The 19,524-nt window shown below is 45.3% G+C and overlaps 1 protein-coding gene across 2 annotated transcripts in view; it reads right to left on the bottom strand.

Annotated features, from left to right (window-relative positions):
* Nucleotides 1-19,524, bottom strand: part of XPO5 (exportin 5) — a 2,857,558-nt gene that overhangs the window by 1,185,137 nt on the left and 1,652,897 nt on the right. For both annotated transcript variants that reach the window (XM_044060355.1, XM_044060360.1), the window contains exon 20: nucleotides 3,366-3,466. In XM_044060355.1, the coding sequence (XP_043916290.1) occupies nucleotides 3,366-3,466 (101 nt within the window). The remainder of the gene's footprint in view (nucleotides 1-3,365; nucleotides 3,467-19,524) is intronic.

The following is a 19,524-nucleotide window of genomic DNA, read 5'->3' as shown; positions in this document are numbered from 1 at the left end:
GGATACAGGTCCATTTTCAGCAGAGGCCCGGGGAGAAAAGCTCCATAAAACAGTACAGATATGAGAGAACATATAAACAAACATAAGTAAATATAAAAGAATACATATGAGCACCCATGAAAGAAATACCTATACAAGCATATTTACAGAAATTAACAAGTTATTTTGTATATAATACATTATACATGATAATGATTGAAAAATACATAAAATCACATACTTTTTTTTGGAAGATGCAGTATATGTCATTGAATCTGAAAGGTACATATCAGTGGATAAACAAGTATACCAGGGGAAACAGATGATCCTTGATGGAATCCCTTGGAACAGTGCAGTGGGTGGATTAGTCAGGGGTGTAGCATGAACAAAGCCAGCTGTTTCCATAGTGGGTTTTCAGGAGTTTTTTTTAAAATGGGTAGTATAGGTGGTAGATGTAATTTGGCTTGGGAGTGAATTCTAGATTCTGGCAATAGTGCACGCAAAGAGATATTTCCCAGCATCATTGTTGTGTTTGATGACATTTATGAGGTTTTGGTTAGCAGATCTTAAGGCTCTGCGTAGGGCTGAATTAATTGCAGAAGTGCTGGGGTTTTGTCAGGAAGGTAGTAGAGCTTGTGTGCCATTGAGAGTTGATTGAGTAGGAGTAGGTGAGGCAACTCCAGCCAGCTGAGTTGCTTGAGGGATAGACGTTGGTGGGATCTACAGGAGGCATCAGTCGCAAACTTAGCTATCTTGTTGCAACAAGATTCCATTTTGTTTAGTTCTGTTCGGTGGAGATTAGTCATATGGGGGAGGCATAAACGAGGATGGATAAGATGAGTTCTTGCAATAGTGGCTTTGGTATGTTTAGTGATGAAGTGTTTGTTCCTATAAAGGAGACCAAGCTTTTTGTTTACTTTCTTGATTGTTTGTATTATGTGTATGTCGAATTTTAGAATGCTGTCTATTTCAACGCCTTGCAGTTGTGTGTGTGTTGTTGGGGGTGATCTGAGTATTGTCTATGGATTTTATGGTAAATTCATTACTTATAAAAGGTGATCTACCAGGGCTAGAGCGCATTATTATTTATTTATTTTTTTTGGATTAAGAATAAGTTTGTTAGTGAACCATGCTTCAGCTAAAGTAAAGTTATTTTGAGTGAGGGTTTGTAGCTCATTTAGAGTGTGTGTGTGGGGGGGGGCAAACATAATAGTGGTGCCATCTGCCTATTTTACTACTGAGGCAGAGAGGGAGGATTAAGTTATTTGGTTTGTAAATAGTGAGTACAGCAAAGGACCGAGGATGGAACCCTGTGGGACTCCTATGGCTACTGGTAATGGGAGGACACTTGGTCTTGCCATAGGACTGCTTGCTGACAGCCTAAGTAGCAACTGAACCATGATGCAGTGGAGGAGCTTATGTTAAAGGCTAAGAGTTTCTAGGAGTATACAGTGGTTAACCATATCAAATGCTTTAGATAGATCTAAAAATATGGAGGATACGAATAATCTCTTGTTCCTATGGTGACTGACTATATTGGTAAATGAGAGTAATGCTGTGATGGTGCTATGGTAAGGTCTAAAGCCATGCTGAGATTTGGATAGTAGACTGTTATTTAGGAGGTACTGCATTAGTTGAGAATGAACTACTCTCCAATATTTTTGATAATGGAGATAGAATTGCGATTGGGCGATTGTGAGTTCAAGAGAGTTACCTCCTTTGTGCAGTGGAATATGACATTTTCCATGCGTAAGGAACTTTACATTCTGATACAGACCTATTTATGAGAACAGATACGGGATAGGCTATAGCCTCTACAATTAACTGAAGGAAGTCTCCTGGAAGACTGTCAGTGGCTAGTGTGGTTGGTTTAATTTTTTTGAGGAGTTTGGCTATTATCTTAGTAGGAACTGATGTAGAGAAAAGCTGGGGGGGACATGTTTAGTAAACTGGGGTGGGTAGGGGTAGTTGCTGGAATGGGGCCACTAGCACTATTTTGGTTGTTGGCAAGGGCTTGGACTGTTTTAGTAAAGTAGTTGTTAACTGAGTGGGGGTGTCCTCCTGGTTGTTTGGTAATACAGGGGTAGGAGTAGTGGATTTCCATAGGTGAAGTAAACTATTTAAGGTGGCCTACAATTTTTGAGGGTTGTGAGCATATTTTTCCTGCATGGATTTGTAGTAATTAGTTTTGTCAAGTTTAATTTGCCTTTTGGCTTTGTTGCGAAGTTCGATAGTTTTGTCTCAAGGTAGTGATTTTGGATTTCTGGTATTGTAGCCAGATTTTGCCCCTTTCTTTCATTACAGTTTTAGTATCTTTTGCTAGCCATGGGGCATAGTTAGTTTCGACTCTGATGGTTCGGGAAGGTGCATGATGGAAAAAGATGTTTAAGAAGGTTGAGCTGAAGTGTTGCATGGCTTCATCTATTCCTAATGACTCTTTTCTCTCAGGAAAGAATTTCCTCTCCCTATGAGGGTGGAAGCACCTTGCTACTTCAGTTTAAGATGTTCTCTTTGCATCTACAGAACATGTCATGGTTAGATTTTTTTTATGTATTTACTTATTTTAAACCTATTACCTTTGGGCTGATGGGAAAAGATCCAAAACTAATACAAAAATGTTGTTTGCCTTGAACAGCCATTTGATCACAAAAACAGTCACAAAACAATGTACTTAACATGCTGAGCACTACTACATGAATGGGCAAAAAAAATGCATAGTGCTTAAAACTGTAAAAAGTGATGACTTTTTTCACCAAGCCCATTTCCAATGGAAGATGAAAAAGTACTGATTGGGATGGAGTCTGCTTCATCTCATCTGATTTTGATGATGACTACAACTGGGGTTAAGAACAAAAAAAGTACGGGCCTGCTGAAAAGACTGCAAAGGAGGATCATTCTGATTCCACTCCATATAATTAGTACAGTAATACATTCTTGTAATTGTTTGGAAAATGAAACTGACATTTCCACAGAAAACCCAAATGAAAAGACGAGAACACACAGCTGCTAGGTTTTTCACAGGCTTGGCTGCAGTATCTGCAAATCTACCCCACCCCCTCACTCCTGCGCAGGCAGACTTGTATAATGCTCCTCGATACGTCCAGTATAACATACATACTTAAGAGTTTATGTTCATAGATGCTGAGAAAAAAAATGGAGTCAAGTACTTCTAGTACAGGTGAGATATACAATCCAAATATATAAAAGTGTGTGCACACAAAATCATTACCTAACATAAACATGGGGACATCTTAGTATTTTGTAAAGTTCTACTTCAACAGTCTTACTCATCCCACCAAAAATGAATTACTGAAGTTAAAAAAACAAAAAACAAAAAAAAAAAACTACACAACACAAATCAAATTATAGCAAATAAATTTGCATACCAAGGATGGAATTTTTCTCTACTTCCAGCATTTCCAAAGATTTTGCATAAGCTCCATCCAACTTGGCCATCATTTCTGGGAGGAAAAGGTTATTATGGGTCCTGAAAAAGAATGCAGATAAGGAAATATTACTGTTTTTTTCTTCACAGTCATCCCTTTTAGGATCATTACATTTAATTCTCTGCTGACAATAGGAAATTTGACCATGCCCTCCCCAAAACCCTTCTGGACAACTGGGTTTGGCCACACTGTTCTTCAAATTCAGTATCACTATCACCACTGCAACTCCTGGGTTATAAATAAAGCTGCAGTGCTGGTGACAAAATGTCACCCAGTAATTTGAAAGTTAATGTAAACAAACAAAAAAGCTGGAGCAGCAATGTACTTCAGATTCATTTTAATGTAGATTAACACACTTCAGAGATGACTGCCTGTGTGTCAGTAATCAAAGCTCATTCTGTAAAATGATCTGATGAAGTCCAGTGTGAGGACGAAAACGCAATTATTTGTAAAAGCGTTAATGACTGAGTATTTTTCACAATAAACGTTTATTTCGCAAGTTACGTGTTCCTGGCTGTGGATTCTGCTCTCCGTACCATTCATTCCATTTTTTCTTGGTTGGTTTTACTTGGAAAGCTTTCCGCTCAGTGGTTTATTCATTCTGTAAAATGGTTACATTTCACCATTGCCAAAACAGTCACAGAGAGCATTACAGAAGTGGTGGAGCATTATAAGAAGCTGCATGAACAGGAAGTGCATCCCTCAAACTGTGGGTCACTGAATACTGCTTGTGAAAGGCAAGCAGAATATACAGTTGTGTTTGGAACTTAGCACCAACTGCAGATGCCGAAGTTCACTGGTGTAGTAATAACACTTGAGACTTCTGCCACAGATGATCTAGCATCCTTCCTCACTTTCAGAGCCTAGTATCCTTCACCACCTAAACTGAAGGGAGAATGTACTACCATGTAGATGTCCTCCAGCATCAAATGGAGAAAATTTTCCATTTCACTTTGTATGACTGGCTTTATAGCATCCAAGCATGCTATCTTTGATTCCTTCTTGTGCGGGCAGCCCTGATATTTGGAATGTGACTACAGCACAACCCGCCCATATGAAATATACACCTGGCTATGGCAACCCAACTAAAATATGCCACAAAGCTGACTCTCCAAATTAAACGTCAACCTGAGGTGTGAAACTGTCTTGCAAGGGTAGCAGAAAGGGATGGTAAAAGGACAAATAATGGGGTATCCACTCCAAATACAGCATACTCACAGGAGGTGAAAGAGGCAGAGGAAGGAATAAATATTACTGCAACAATGAACACATGTTATATCTTCAATTTTGATTTGTCCCTAGTACAACTATGTTAAGCACACTGCACAGCTCACTGTTGCACCCTAGTGATAACTGGGAATATTATAAAACAAGTGGGCCGATTGGCCCTGAGAAGGTGCTGCTTGCATCAACACCTGAAGGACTGCCACTGCAAATCCTCCCCTGGCCCTAAAAGAATCCAGGTTATAATGCTTTGCAAAGTTGTAGGACAATGACTAGGTAGCTGCTTCCAAAATGGACTGGGTGCTGACCTCACATTTATAAAGACAGTAGTGGCTGCTGTAGCTCTGTAGAATGGACCCCTTCCATATAATGATAAAACTCTTTATATGGAAGAAAGAACAGTGCAAATATAGTGAGCTAAACACTTAAAGATGATCAACTTACAGGCATGTCTCCACTCCCTACTGTTTGCAAAGGGTAGGAGTAACTGATCTGATTGCTTTCTATTCCTTAGTCATGCCAAATTAAAAGTAAAATCCTTCCTCACTAGCTCTCTGGTTTATGGATAACTCTGTTACTAACTTCAGAAAGAAAAAGATCGGTGTGAAATGTTACTCATCTTCATGTAATTTCCAAAAGGACTTTCTGCCCACAAGGGCCTGCAGTCCTTTAATACTTCTAGAAGTAAACCACTAACAGACTCACGGGTAAGACACTTGAGAAGTTAACAGCTGAAGCAAGCTGGAAGAAAACGTGGCAAATGTTAATTTCTCCAGGACACAGCGGAGAACCCATGGTGGAGAAAATTCCTTCTTGGATGACCTCAAAAGCAGGACACCCCCTTGAGGAATTGCATTGCTGGTTTAAATAATGTAATCTAAACTAAACAAATAATGAAGGCGCTCCCAAGGCAGGCAGGCTGAAATTAGAAGTTATGTACTCACCATAACGTTCCATCTGAGTAGGTAGTTCATTGTCTGCGACCTGTGGGTTACGGATCCGATATCGGATCAGAGCCGGCAACTTGTTTCAAGCTAATGGATCCGAGCTCCTAGCTCCTCCCTTCACCCATATCCCCTGCTAACCCTCCATGACCTCAGATCGAGTTTGCCCCTCAATATATATCCAACAAAGGATATAGTAGATCCGAAGAAGGTCAGGGGGAAGGAGGGGGGGATGGTTGCAGACAAATGAACTACATACTCAGATGGAACATTATGGTGAGTACATAACTTCTAAATCTGAAGTAGGATGTTCATTTGTCAGCAACCTGTGGGAGAGTCCCCAGCTACCTGCATCTTGGGTGGCCATCATGGAAGGATATTACGAAGCACCGCAGAGCCAAAGGATGCTCTCCCTCTAGAAAGCACGTCTAGCTTGTAGTGGTTAATAAAGGTATGAGATGAAGCCCAAGTGGCTGCAGAACAAATATCATCCAATGGAACTCTAGACTTGAAGGCCGCAGAGGTAGAAATGGAGCGGGTGGAATGAGCACGAACTCCTTCTGGTGCCGGTCTACCCGAGGCTTGATACGCCAGTAGGATACATTGGGAAATCCAGCGGGATAGAGATACTTTAGAGATAGCTTTTCCCAAGTTAAATTTGGCAAAGGAAACGAACAGCTGGTCGGATTGTCTATGGCCAGCTGTCCTATGAGTATAAAAGCGAAGCTGCCTATGAACATCTAATGAGTGCAGCTTGTACTCTCCCTTATTCTGATATTTAGGGAAGAAAACCGGCAAATTTATGTATTGATTTATGTTGATTTCTGATGCTATCTTGGGAAGAAAGGAGGGATTGATCCTGAGGTACACTCTATCTGGGTGAAAGATCAGGTAAGGAGGCTTCACAGAGAGAGCTTGAAGCTCCGACACTCTTTTCGCTGAAGTGATGGCTATAAGGAAAGGAATGCTGTTTTCCATGACAAGAATTTGAGATCTACTGAAGCAGCGGGTTCAAAGGGTGGAGCAGTCAAGGCTTGAAGAACTAATGTAAGATCCCAGGGAGGTACGGCTTCCTTTACAGGGGGTTTAAGTAAAAAGGTGCCCTTGAGAAAGGTTTTGCACAATTTGGCCGACATCAAGGGCCCTGTATCAAGTCCCACATGGTAATGATATGGCTGCCAATTGCACTTTGACAGTTGAACAACTAGCGCCTTCTTGAAAGAGTTCAGTTGGGAAGTCCAATATGGATGGAAGAGGAGCCGTAAAGGGATCTAGATCGGGATGCTCCGCCCAGATGGAAAAAAGTTTCCATTTACTGTGGTACACTTTCCTGGTGGAGGGCTTATGCGCTGCCACGAGGATGGCTTTGACTGGTGAAGAGATACCGGGAGTCCTAACTAGGAGTGGAACTGGAGCAACCAAGCTGTCAAGTTTCAGATTGTCCAGGTTTGGAGTTAGTAAATTCAACGGATGGGAGATGAGATCCGGAATGAGATCTAGAATCCAAGGGTGATTCACAAGGTGAGACCACAGGTAAGGGAACCAAATTTGCCGAGGCCAGAATGGGGCAATGAGAATCATCTTGCTCCCCAACCGCGAGACCTTCTGTAAGAGTTGTATCATTAGTGGTAGAGGAGGATAGGCATAGAGTAGACCGGGTGGCCAAGCATGCACCAGAGCGTCTCTTGGAGTTTCCCCTGGAGGGGGGATTAGAGCAAAGATATTGTCGCATTTGGTGTTTGATGAAGATGCAAAAAGATCGCAGCAGGGTCGCCCCCATGTTGCGAATATCTGCTTCGCTACTAGAGGATTGAGAGACCACTCGTACGGGGTAAGAAGGGTGCGGCTGAGCTTGTCCGCTAGGATGTTGGTCCTCCCCGGAATGTGCGTTGCAATCAGAAAGCGGTTGGTGGAGATCGCCCATTCCCACACTCTCGTGGCTTTGCGGCATAGAGGGTAAAATCTGGTTCCCCCCTGTTTGTCGATGTACCAGACCACCGACATGTTGTCCGACTGAATTGCAATCGTTCCTGTGGGGAGGAAGCCCTGAAGTGCTTGCAACGCCAACAGCACTGCGCTCATCTCCAGAACGTTGATATGCAGGGAGGTCTCTATCGTTCCACGTGCCTTGGACTGTCCTGCCTGAATAATGCCCCCCCCAACCCGAGGCGGGAAGCGTCCGTGATCACCGTGGCGCGAGGGGGAGAGGTGGAGAAGCTCGAGGTTTGGAGCCACCATAGTAGCGCCCTCCTGCAAGCCTTGCTGATAGCAATGGGATGGTGGAGAGGAAGGGATAGAAAGGACCATTGCACTAGCAGAGTCCATTGCAGTACCCGCATGTTCAAATGGACGCATGGAAGGAGCGCAATCGCTGCCGCCATGGAGCCTAGTGCCCTCAGGACCAATTCCACTGGTGAAGCCTTTGAATGGAGGATAGCCCGCACATGAAGTTGTAAGTTCCGGATTCTCTCGGAAGTTAAGGAGGCTCGCAAATCTCTGGTGTTTATTCTGGCACCTATGAATTCTATGACCTGCGTTGGAGCCAGTAGAGATTTGCCGACGTTGATAGTAATGCCTAGTTGTGGGGCTAGATGGAGAAAGAAGTCTCTGGCTGAGCAAAGTAGATGCCTTGTTGGTGCAGTCAGGAGCCAATCGTCTAGGTACGGAAAGACCTGTATTCCCTGGAGTCTCAGGTGGGCCGCAATCACTGCTAATACCTTGGTGAACACCCTGGGGGCTGTGGTGAGGCCAAAGGGAAGGACCCTGAACTGGTAGTGACTGGCCCCCAGCCGGAAGCGAAGGAACCTCCTGGATCGTTTGTCCATTAAAATGTGGAAGCACGCATCCTTGAGGTCTATACAGCACATCCAATCGTTTTCCCTCAAAAGGGGGAGGACAGATTGAAGAGTGACCATCCGGAAGTTTTCCTTGGTTACTGACAGGTTCAAGCGGGAAAGGTCTAGGATAGGTCTCAAGTCCCCCGTCTTTTTTGGCACCAAAAAGAACCTGGAGTAGAACCCTAATCCGAGCTGGTCTTGGGAGACGGGCTGGATGGCTCCTTTTCTTAGCAGCTGCTGAATTTCTGCAGCTGCGGCCTCCCTCTGATTGGGTGGTACATCGGGGAGGTTCTTCGATTTGGGGACATGGAGTACTGGTATTTTGTACCCGCTGGATATGATGTGAAGCACCCAGCGGTCTGTTGTGATGGACTCCCATGCTGCTAGGTGTTCCGAAAAGCGCCCCCCGACTGCCTCCAGAGTGGAGCAGCCAGGTAACCCCTCAGGGCTGCTGCGCGGGCCGCTAAGAGAAAGGTTCTCTGGACCCAAAGTTTCTTGGAGCCCCTCTACCCCTGGGGCGGCGTCCTCCCTGTCCACCTCTGCCACGGTAGGACTGGTTGTCCGGAGCTGGTTGGGAATGTTGTGATTTTCGGAACCACATCTTCGTCTGACCCTTTTGGTTCCTTGAAAAGGACCGCTGGGGAGCAGAGAAGCGGACTCCGACGGCAGACGTCTTCCCATCCTTCTCGCTCTGGACAAGTGTCTCGCGAACTGTTTTGCCAAATAGTGCAGAACCATCAAAAGGGGCGTTCGCGAAAGACGCTTTAAAGGGCTCCGTAAAATCGCAATGACGGAGCCAGGCCTGACGTCTCATGACTAGGCCTGCTCTGCTAGACCTAGCGGCTCCCTCTGTGGCATGGGACAATAGCCGCATAGAGGTGTTTGAAATCGATCTCAGAGTGGCCATTCGGGTGGAGTACAATTGTTTGTCATCCTCCGACATGGACTCAGGGGGGGGTGCAGCGTATTCTTTAATAAGATCCCGCTGCATCCTGATGACATGTGCCATATAGTTCAGAGACCTTACCGAGAATGTCGCTGAACTAAAGACTCCCTTCCCTAAGCGGTCCATCAAACGAGACTCTTTGCTCGGTGGATGGACTGAGGGGCTCTCCTGAGCCAATTCCCTCTTTGTGGCTGCCACCGTCAACATGGCATCTACAGGGGGGCCTTACTCCAATTTGATCGGTCTGAGGGGGGGCTAAGAATCCTATCCGGGCGTTTCGGTATTGGCTCTACGGTGTCCGGATCCTTCCACGCCCTGGTGGTAATGAGGTCCACCAGGGGGTCGGCTGGAGGGGACACCCAAGAGGTAGACGGGCATGCCTCGAATGCCTCCAGAAACACGGACTCGTCAGAGGAAGACTTGGGGGCAGACCACCCACCTCTGATTCTCAGCATCTCCATGATGTCTCCAAAGGAGACATCCTCAGGGGGCGATCTTGGGGAGCCTTCCCCTTCCTCCAAGTCCGTGTTCTCAGTTAAGGACTCAGGGGAGTCCACGTGCCTCCTTTTGCACTTATGCTTGCGGGGAGCTTCCTCGGGGGGACTGTCCGAGGAGGCCTCGCTAGCAACATCTTGCTCCAATGGAACCATCTGTGACATCGAAGCAGGCTGTCCCTTTGGCCGGGTGATGGAAGCCTGGCCCAGCAGAGAGGGAGTGCAGGTAGGAGCCGATGCAAGGACCGGGGGTCCGGATGCTCTCAACAGAGCCCTCTCCACAACATCGAAGGCCGAGGGAGAGCCACTCTCTAATGGATCCGAAAGTCAGCTCCCACTTGGATCTGATGAAGGGATCGGAGCCGAGGCCGAGACCGTCGGATCCGAGGGACCAGTGTGCTCCGACCTGGACGGAGCCGAAGGCACACTGAATCCCCCGGATCCGAAGCTTGGACCACGGCTCCGAGAGGTCGGATCCGACAGGCTCGAGGGCAGGGTCGGATCCGAAGTACCAAGTACTGTCGGTGCCGACCCACCCCCGGCTCCAACGCTGCTCGGCTCCGAACGCTCCGAACCCGGATAGCGGGTCGGAGAAGGAGCAATTGGGTGGAAAAAAAGGTGTCGAGCTCCCCCCCTGAGTGGGGGGGGGGGCAAGAGCACTCCCATCTGCAGCTGGGCCTGGATGAATCTTCGCATCATCCGGTCCAAGTCTGCATGGGATAAACTGAAAGTAGATCTCGAAGAGGCCACCGAGGCAGGCCTGGAATGCCGCCTTGATGACCTCGACGGAGATCGGGTCTCCTCCTCCTCAGGCCCCGGGGAGAAACCAGGGGATCGGAGCCGAGGAGGAGACCTAGAAGCAGTGGAGGGAGAAGCCCGCTTAGCTGGCGGGGCCGAAATGGAGGTCTCGGCCCGCCGCTTGTGGTGCTTTTCCCTCAGTTTCTCCCTCCTGGCCTCCCTGTCCTCCGACACTTTAGCGGGAGTTTGAGTCCCGGACGGAGGCAGGGGGGCAGGAGTGGCAGTGACCACAGGCTGTGGTGGAGCCACGGGAGCAGCAGAGGTAGCGGAGGCCGAAGCCGAGTCCGGGGGTAAAAGTCCCTCCAGGACCAGTTTCGACCTCCGCTCTTTCAGTGCCCTGGGGCTGAACACTGCACAGATGGTACAGCCCGAGGTAAGGTGTTCAACCCCAAGGCACCAAACACACCGGGTGTGGCCATCAGCCGGGGAGAGCTTATGGCCACACTCGGTACATTTGGAAAATATGGCTTTTGGGGCCTCAGCCATTCTTTTTTTGAAAAAGAAAAGGAAAAAACTACTACACACACAGGCCCCAAAATAAACGTAACACACACACACACACACACACTAACGACCAGCGAAGGGAGGGTAACTAATAAAGATCAAAAAATAAGGAGCCTGACACTTACACACTTTTACTTGATTAGTTTAAATTAAAGAAATTTCTGACAGGAATTACAAATATAAATAGTAAAATATTTCACTTAGCTGACTAGCTCAAAAGGATCCAGCCATCCACAAGCGCGGCAAACTAGATCTGAGGTCATGGAGGGTTAGCAGGGGATTATGGGTGAAGGGAGGAGCTAGGAGCTCAGATCCATTAGCTTGAAACAAGTTGCCGGCTCGGATCCGATATCGGATCCGTAACCCACAGGTTGCTGACAAATGAACATCCTACTTCAGATCAAGTATTTTCACTGAGAAACAAGATGATACTAATCTGTAAAGATCTGACTGGTAACAGTGGACTGGGAACACAAAATCTGAACTGGGTTCATACTCCTCCTCCAAGCACCAAATGGAGAATCTTTTCCATTTCACTATGTATTATCCTATGTTCGGCTTTATAGCTTTCATAATAGTAAGTGCAACTTCAAAAAATGTATTGAGCTAGACTACCCAAACCATCAACCAAAGGGTCATTAGGATGGAGTGTGAAAGTAAACTCCCATTTTTGTGTCAAGTAGTTCACACAATGAGGCAAGCAGCAGACTTCCCTCAACATACTTAACAGGAAGAACCAGAGCGGTTTAAAAAAAAAAAAAAAAAAAAAAAGAAAGAAAAATTGCTTCAAGAAACAGTTTTGTCTATCATCTATCTTTTAATCTATCCCAAGAAGGAGAGGGGGTTGGAGTAAAGGATTAGTTGAATAAGGCCGCACAGATTATGAAGAAGGCATCTGAAGTTGGGAGTCCTGCTGCAAAAGTTTTTGAACTGTCTGTACTCTGTAAAGGGCCTACTTGCAACATCTCCTTGCAAACCAAATCCAAAAATACATCCAGCATTCGTTGACTGGGGTCTGCCACAATGTTTTCTCAAGAAAGGATTAAGATGCTTTTGAGAGTAATAATGGAAACTTGATCCATGAACCATGCTTTAAGAGGGTCTCTGCATGACAGAAATGAGCATCATCTCTACTTATTTTGTTAATTCAATAAAGATATTTCTTGTTTATCACTTAAGACACAGGCAATTCTACATTTATATAAGCAAAAACAAACCATATTGACATTTTCAGTTGCAAACATTATACAACACATACAATATTCTATAGTCATTGACAAATGAACATTACAGAGCTCATTCAATGCCTGCCTTTCTTTAAAGCTCATTCCTCCTCCAAAACATTATTCTGCATGTACTGTTTCCAAAATTCCCATTTTGTAAAGATTCCACTTTTCTGGAACATTGCGTTAGACTTTTTTTTCTGTTTTCTAAGAACTGCTTTTTTGGCAGCCACCAGAATTAAACCCAGCAAGGTCTTATGTCTAGGCCAAGGTTGTCAAACTCATTTATCCAAGCAGGCCACATTTTAGATTATACAGTAAGTGGTCCACATAATTATAAGCAGAAAGAGATCACTTATTAATACAATAAAAATGATGATGATGATGATAATAATGAAAGAGCGGTAGATTTAGCATACACTTGTGTTCGCATGTAACCTAAAAACAAATGAGCAAAGAATATCACGCTATAACTTACCTTAATTCCTGGTACTACTGCTCCCAGAAACTTGGCACCTTTTGGCCCGCACAAGTGCATCAAATGTTTGGCACTCGGGACTGAGCAGTGGCTACCTTCAGTGTTGAGGTGAGATAATCATTAGCAAGTTGATACCAGAGTAGTGGAATCAAGCTCATCACAGAAAAGAGCTGTTCACAAACATAGATGCTGCTGAACATTGACACTGGCTAAGATGGAAAGGGTCTATCATACAAATTCAAGGGTGGAGGAAATGTTACTTTAAACCCTTTGTAACTTTACCCTTTACATCTGTTTTCTTAACTTCACTAGCTAGGGTCCCAAAGAGAAGCTCCTTACATAGAGGGGCATTAAGAAGCTGCACTTCAGTATCTTCTGGAAGGGGTCAAAGCACAGGTCTCCTAATCACAGGACCTGTGGCTGCTGTGATGCACGTTTCACCTACAGTATCACAGTCAAACATAACAGTATTTTGCCAAGTAACTAACTAGGCGAGCCCTCAAAGTATTGCCTTCAAGTCAGCATAAGACAACTAGTTGATCAAAAATGGTAAAATAGAATTCAGATGTGTGCCTGGTAACCAATAGTTCTGAAGGGTGAAGTTGGTTGCCAGATAAATTTTCTACCCAAATATACTGAAAGCCCAGTTATGTCATTTGGGAGTATAATGGGGGCAAAAGACAGTTTAAACCCTTTTCTAGCATTTACACACACCAATGCTGGATTAATCACAGAACTCCTCTATCGGTATTAGTGGGAATACTGCATGGTGTGAAACTAGTAAGATTTCTTCAAAGCAGGTGTTTAAAAGCCAGGATCCTGGGAAGCCTCCAGAAACGCATCTTCAAAAGTCCCAAGACGAGACAGAGAAACAACTTTTTAAGTTTCCAATCCCACAATGTTAAAAGCATCACTTTTGAACTTCTAATGCCTCCCTTCCTCCTCATTTGAGGAGATACTTCACCCTAGCACACATTCTCCTGAATGAATTCCCCTTTGTGGAGGATAAAGAAGAGATGGTGTTTTCAGGGTCTGTACTGCTGCTCAATGTGGAAAAACGATGGTGAACAGTAATCCACTTAACCCCCCCCCCCCCGAGAGTCCTCTTCCCTTGTAGGAGTATAGGCCCTCATTTGGGAAACAGAGCTCCAGACACTGAAGATTCAAGTACCTCGCTACAGGCTCGGAATGGCTTTCAGCAAAGCCTTTGGCCAGGCTGAAAGTACAGTTGTGTACACCTACCATAAATGTAGATGTTCGAGTGTCTTCACTGTTGCAGTCATAACTGTAGGGTGCTCCTGCCGGCAGGCAGCCCGAGGTCGGCCAGAATCCCAAAGTCTGGGTCCTGCGTCGGCTGTATAAGCTAGTACCCTGACATCAGTACTCTTTGGTACATAGCCCTCAGCCGACGCCATCTTCTCCAGCCTTTCTTGCCCTAGATGTCAGAAGTCCCCAACAAATCAAAAATGAATCCAACAAGGAAACACAAATACACCACAAAAAAGGAAAAGAGAGAAAAACAGAGGGGATAGGAGGGAGGGAAACCCCGACTGCAACAGTGAAGACACTCGAACATCTACATTTATGGTAGGTGTACACAACTGTACTATGTTCTTCGTGTTTCACTGTTGCAGTCATAACTGTAGGGTGGAATCCAAAAGCAGTGTAAAAGGGGAGGAGGCTTTAGATAGAAGAAGGCGAGGCAAGAATACCCTGCAAGACAGCAGAGGCAAAGCCTGCCCTGGACTTAGAAAACAAGGGGAGATTGTAGTGCTTGGAAAAAGTATGCACAGAACTCCAAGTGGCAGCTTCCAAGATATCCTTGGTAGGGACTCCTCTGAGGAAAGCTGTAGAAGTGGCAGCTGCTCTAGTAGAATCAGACTTCTAATGGTACCTGGAAACTGTTTCCCATGACGAGTGTAACAAAATCTGATTCCATAAGCAATCCATTTGGAAACAGTTTGTTTAGAAATAGGTTTTCCAAGAGAACTGGAGGCAAAAGAAACAAACAATTGATTAGACTTTCTGAAATCTTTAGTCTTGTCCAGGTAAAATCGTAACTGTCTGTGCACATCTAATGAATGCAAAATCCTTTCCCCTTTATTTTGAGGATTTGGAAAGAAAGTGGGAAGGTGAATTGTCTGATTTAAAGCCACTTTCGAAATCACCTTAGGCATGAAAGTAGGATTGGTCCTCAAGGATACTCTGTCCTGATGGAAAATAAGGTATGGTTCCACAGCCATAAGAGCTTGCAACTCTGAGACCCTTCTGGCAGAGGTCAATGCGAACAAAAGAACAGTCTTCCAGGATAGAAACTTAATATCTGAAGATGCAGCAGGCTCAAAAGAAGGCAAAGTAAGTTTTTCTAAAACATAATTAAGATCCCAGGCAGGGACAGGAGGGGTCCTTGGAGGCCACAAATTTTTAGCCCCTCTCAAGAACTGCTTCACCAAAGGATGAGAAAAAACAGGAGGATCAGAACTGAAATGTGCAGAGATAGCAGAAGCATGAATCTTAATGGAAGAAAAGGAAAGTCCTTTAGATAAAAGTTAAGAAAGGTAAAGCAAAATAGAAGAGAGATCAGGTACCTGAGGATCCGAGCCTCGGTCCTGCATCCAAATGCAAAACCTCTTCCATTTAGAGGCATAGGATTTCCTAGTGCTAGGCCGTCTAGCTTCCAAAAGAACATCCAAAACTTGTTTGGGAAGACTAGAGGAAATCAAATTCCTTTGAAGAGCCAAGCTGCCAGGCAAAGGGTCTTGAGATTGGAATGTAGTAACTGACCCTGATGCTGGGACAAAAGCGAAGGGTTCAGTGGGAGAATCCAAGGAGGCCCCGAGAACAGGAGTTTTAAAGTTGGATACCAAAACTGTCGAGGCCAATTTGGAGCAATCAAGATGAGGAACTTGGGCTTGTCCTGCTTTATCTTCAGTAATACCCGAGGTAGTAGAGGAAGAGGAGGGAAGGCATATGCTGAAAGGCTTCTCCAGCTGAAGGACAGGGCATCCACTCTCCAAGCTGTTTTGTGGAAGGACCTGGTGCAAAAGCGAGGCAGCTGATGACTGAGATGGGATGCAAACAGATCTATCTGGGGACATCCCCAAACTGCAGTAATCCTGTTGAATAAGTTGGTGTCTAGCATCCATTCGTGAGGATCTGAAATGTTTCTGCTCAGGCTGTCTGCTAAGAGATTCTGTTTCCCTGGTATGAATTGAGCCTGGAGATGTAGTTTCAAATTTAGAGCTGTGTCCCATAAAACCATAGCTAGTCTGCATAGGGGGTATGAATGAGAACTCCCCTGCTTGTTGATGTACCACATGACCGTGGTGTTGTCTGTGCGAATTAGCAGAGGCCCTGGTTGTAAAAGGTTCTTGAAGGCTAGAAGGGCATTTTGAACTGCCAACATTTCCTTCAGATTGATGTGCCAGTGAAGATGGTCCTTTGTCCAGGTTCCCTGCTGGCAATTGTCTAGAAAGTGTGCTCCCCAAGCATAATCCGAGGCGTCCGTGGTTAGGATTTGAGTAGGTTGAGGAAGACGAAAAGTTTTCCTTCGTTTAAAGTGCATGCCCTGGACCACCAGAGGAACTCCTTCTGAAGGCAGGGGATCAGAGGAATCAGAATATCCAGATCGTGGTAATGCTGTGACCATACACTTTTCAGATACCATTGAAGCTTTCTCATGTGAAGCCTTGCTTTGGAATCAACAGAATGCAGGAAGCCATGTAGCCCAGAGCCTGCAGGAATTTCCTTGCAGTGAGCTGAGATAGAGTTGCCAAGGTGTTGAAAGTAGAAGCCAGCTGAGTTTGTTTTTCTGGAGTGAGGAAGGCCCTTTGTAAGGTTGTATTTAAGAGGGCTCCCAAGAATACCATTTGTTGAGAAGGGATCAAATGTGACTTTTTATGTTCACTGAGAATCCCAGTAGGAGGAGAAGACGTTGAACAAAGTCCAGATGTTGAAGCAGAAGATCTTTGCTGTCTGCCTGAATAAGGCAGTCGTCCAAATAGGGGTAAATCTGGATCCCCTGAAGTCTGCAGTAAGCCACTACTGGTGCCAGGCACTTGGTGAAGACTCTGGGCAGTAGATAAACCAAAGGGCAGAACAGAGAATTGAAAGTGCCTCGAACCTGCCTTGAACCTGAGGAATTTCCTGCGTTCTTGCCTGATGGGAATATGTAAATAGGCTTCTTTAAGTCCAATGTCACCATCCAGGCGTCCTGAGAGAGCATTGGAATTAGCTGCTGCAGAGTAAGCATCTTGAATTTTGGAATTTCCAAAAAGGTGTTTAACACAGAAAGGTCCAGAATAGGTCTCCATGAGTTTTGTTTTCTGGGAACCAGAAACAGTCTTGAATAAAACCCTTTTCCCATTTCCGAGAGTGGAACAGGCTCTATGGCTCTCATGGCCAAAAGAGCATCCACTTGAGTTAAGGCCTCTGACCATTGATGTTTTGGCAGATCTGGCCAACCGTGAGCCCTTGGCAAAGTGTGAAAGTGGAATTTGTAACCTTTTAAAATCACGTCCAATACCCATCTGTCCTGGGTAATACGAGTCCAATTTCTGTAAAAGAGACAGTTTTCCTCCGAGAGGGGCATCCAGGTAAAGGGGTCCTGAAGCCCAACCGAGAGAGCCATTGAGTTTGCTTCCTTTGAGATTGGGGTCTGTCTTCTCATCTTCTAGGTGAAGAAGCAGTCCATTGTCTAGATCTGTAAGAGGCCTGGCCTTTACCACGACCTCTGGAGCGCCTATATCTTCCCCTTTGAGGCCTGTCAGACGTGGGAAAGGACCAATTTTTAGAGGGCCAATTCCTGGAAAATCTAGGAGGCTGAACTTGCAAGAAATCTTTTACAGTCTGCATAGACTTTTCCTTTTCTTCCATCTTTTTAATAACTTCCTCAGCCTTGGATCCAAAAAGAACATCATGTTGAACAGGGGCATCTACTAACTTAGCCTTAACCTGTTCAGGCAAACTTTGTTCACGAAGCCAGGCATGTCTCCTAATAACCGTACCAGAGGCAGCAGCCCTGCAAGAAGCATCCAAAGCATCAAAACCACAATGTAAGCTATGCTTGTTCACCTGTTCAGTAGCATGCAAAACATCCTGAAGTTCCTTATCCTCTGCACAAGCAGGAAGGGAAGCAAGCTTTTGCTTTAAAACAGACAAAAGAAATTGCTATTTAAACATATGAAACTGGCAATTTAAAGCCCTTACAGACAGGGTAGCAGCAGTATATACCTTTTTTCCCCACCTGTCTAAAGCACGAGAATCCTTCTCAGAGGGAATAGGATTTTTAGAAGTAGCAACCTTAGCAGCCTTAGAGCCCTGAGAAATAGTTTCAGGATCCGCAGAAGGGTTTTTAAATTAAAATAAATGAGAGTCAGGAACCCTATAAAATCTATCAGGCTTAGAAGGAGCAGGAGGCATGGAATCAGGATTCAAATTAGCCTCAGAAAAAGCATCATCTACAATGTCCAAAACAGGAGGGATAGCTAAAGGCCTATGCTGAGGAAGAAGAAGAAATTCTCTAAGCCTCTTCTTGGAAGCAGAATACTCCTGTCCTACCCAATGAAAATGTTCCCTCATCTCATGCAAGGTTTCCCCAAAAGAAAAATCCTCAGGCGGAGAGGCCGAGGGTAAAGAGTCCTCAGCATCCAAATCCTCATAAGGGGGAAAGGAACAGTCCTGATCTGAGGAAGAAACAGAAGATACAGAAGCCTGGTCAGAGGAATCCAGAGTAACATCCTGTCGAGGCCTTTTCTCAGGAGGGGGGTTAGAACCCCTAATCATTGTAAGCAAATCTTCAGCCATCCTCAATAATTGCTTTTGTGTCCTGGGAGTGGATTCAGAAGCAGCTTGAGCTGGAACTTTAGACTTAACAGGAGTCTTTGTCTTTGCCTTTGCCTTTGAAATAGTGATGTGAGTAGGCCTGAAAACCCCCTCAGAAGCCGGTACCTGCACAGCAGTTCCGGACCCATCTGAAGGAGTGACGTCCGAAGGTCCTGCAGCAGGTAAAATAGTGGGCCTTGATGGCTCCCCATGGGAGTCCGTATCGCCATCGGTTCAGAAGTGGCGGACGACAGGGGCTGCAAAAGCGCCTCACTGACGACAGCCGAACCGGACGCTGGCTCCAGCTGCAACGAGTCCTGTTTGGACCTCGGAGGCCTGTCTTTGTCTTTGCGCTTCTTTTGAACTCCGGTAGTGTCCGGCGACATTCTATAATTGAAGCGTCTGCCAAAATAATTTAAAGCCCAATCGTACCTGCGCTTGATAGTACGAGAGTTGAACCTGGCACAGAACCGACAACAAGAAACGTCGTGGTCAGGGCTTAAGCAAGGTAGACAGTAAGAGTGGAAATCTTTATGAGGTATTTGTTTCCCACACGCTATACAATTATTAACTTTTTCTGACATCGGAGGAACAAGAAAAGATTCCCAACGGGTACTTAGCTTTGAGAAGAGAAGTAAGAACTTCGGACCGACAACAACCAAATACGCTGTTCGAAAATCGCCAACCAACGACTTGCGAGCTGCTTTCCACCGCACGGCAAGAAAGACTGGAGAAGATGGCGTCGGCTGAGGGCTATGTACCAAAGCGTACTGACGTCAGGGTACTAGCTTATACAGCCGACGCCGGACCCAGACTTTGGGATTCTGG

This window comes from Protopterus annectens, chromosome 1.part0 (assembly GCF_019279795.1).
Source record: "Protopterus annectens isolate FY-2018-M chromosome 1.part0, PAN1.0, whole genome shotgun sequence".
Classification (NCBI taxonomy): Eukaryota; Metazoa; Chordata; order Ceratodontiformes; family Protopteridae; genus Protopterus; species Protopterus annectens.
The sequence above is the reverse complement of the archived record's forward strand: the minus strand, read 5'-3'. Positions and strand labels throughout refer to the sequence as shown.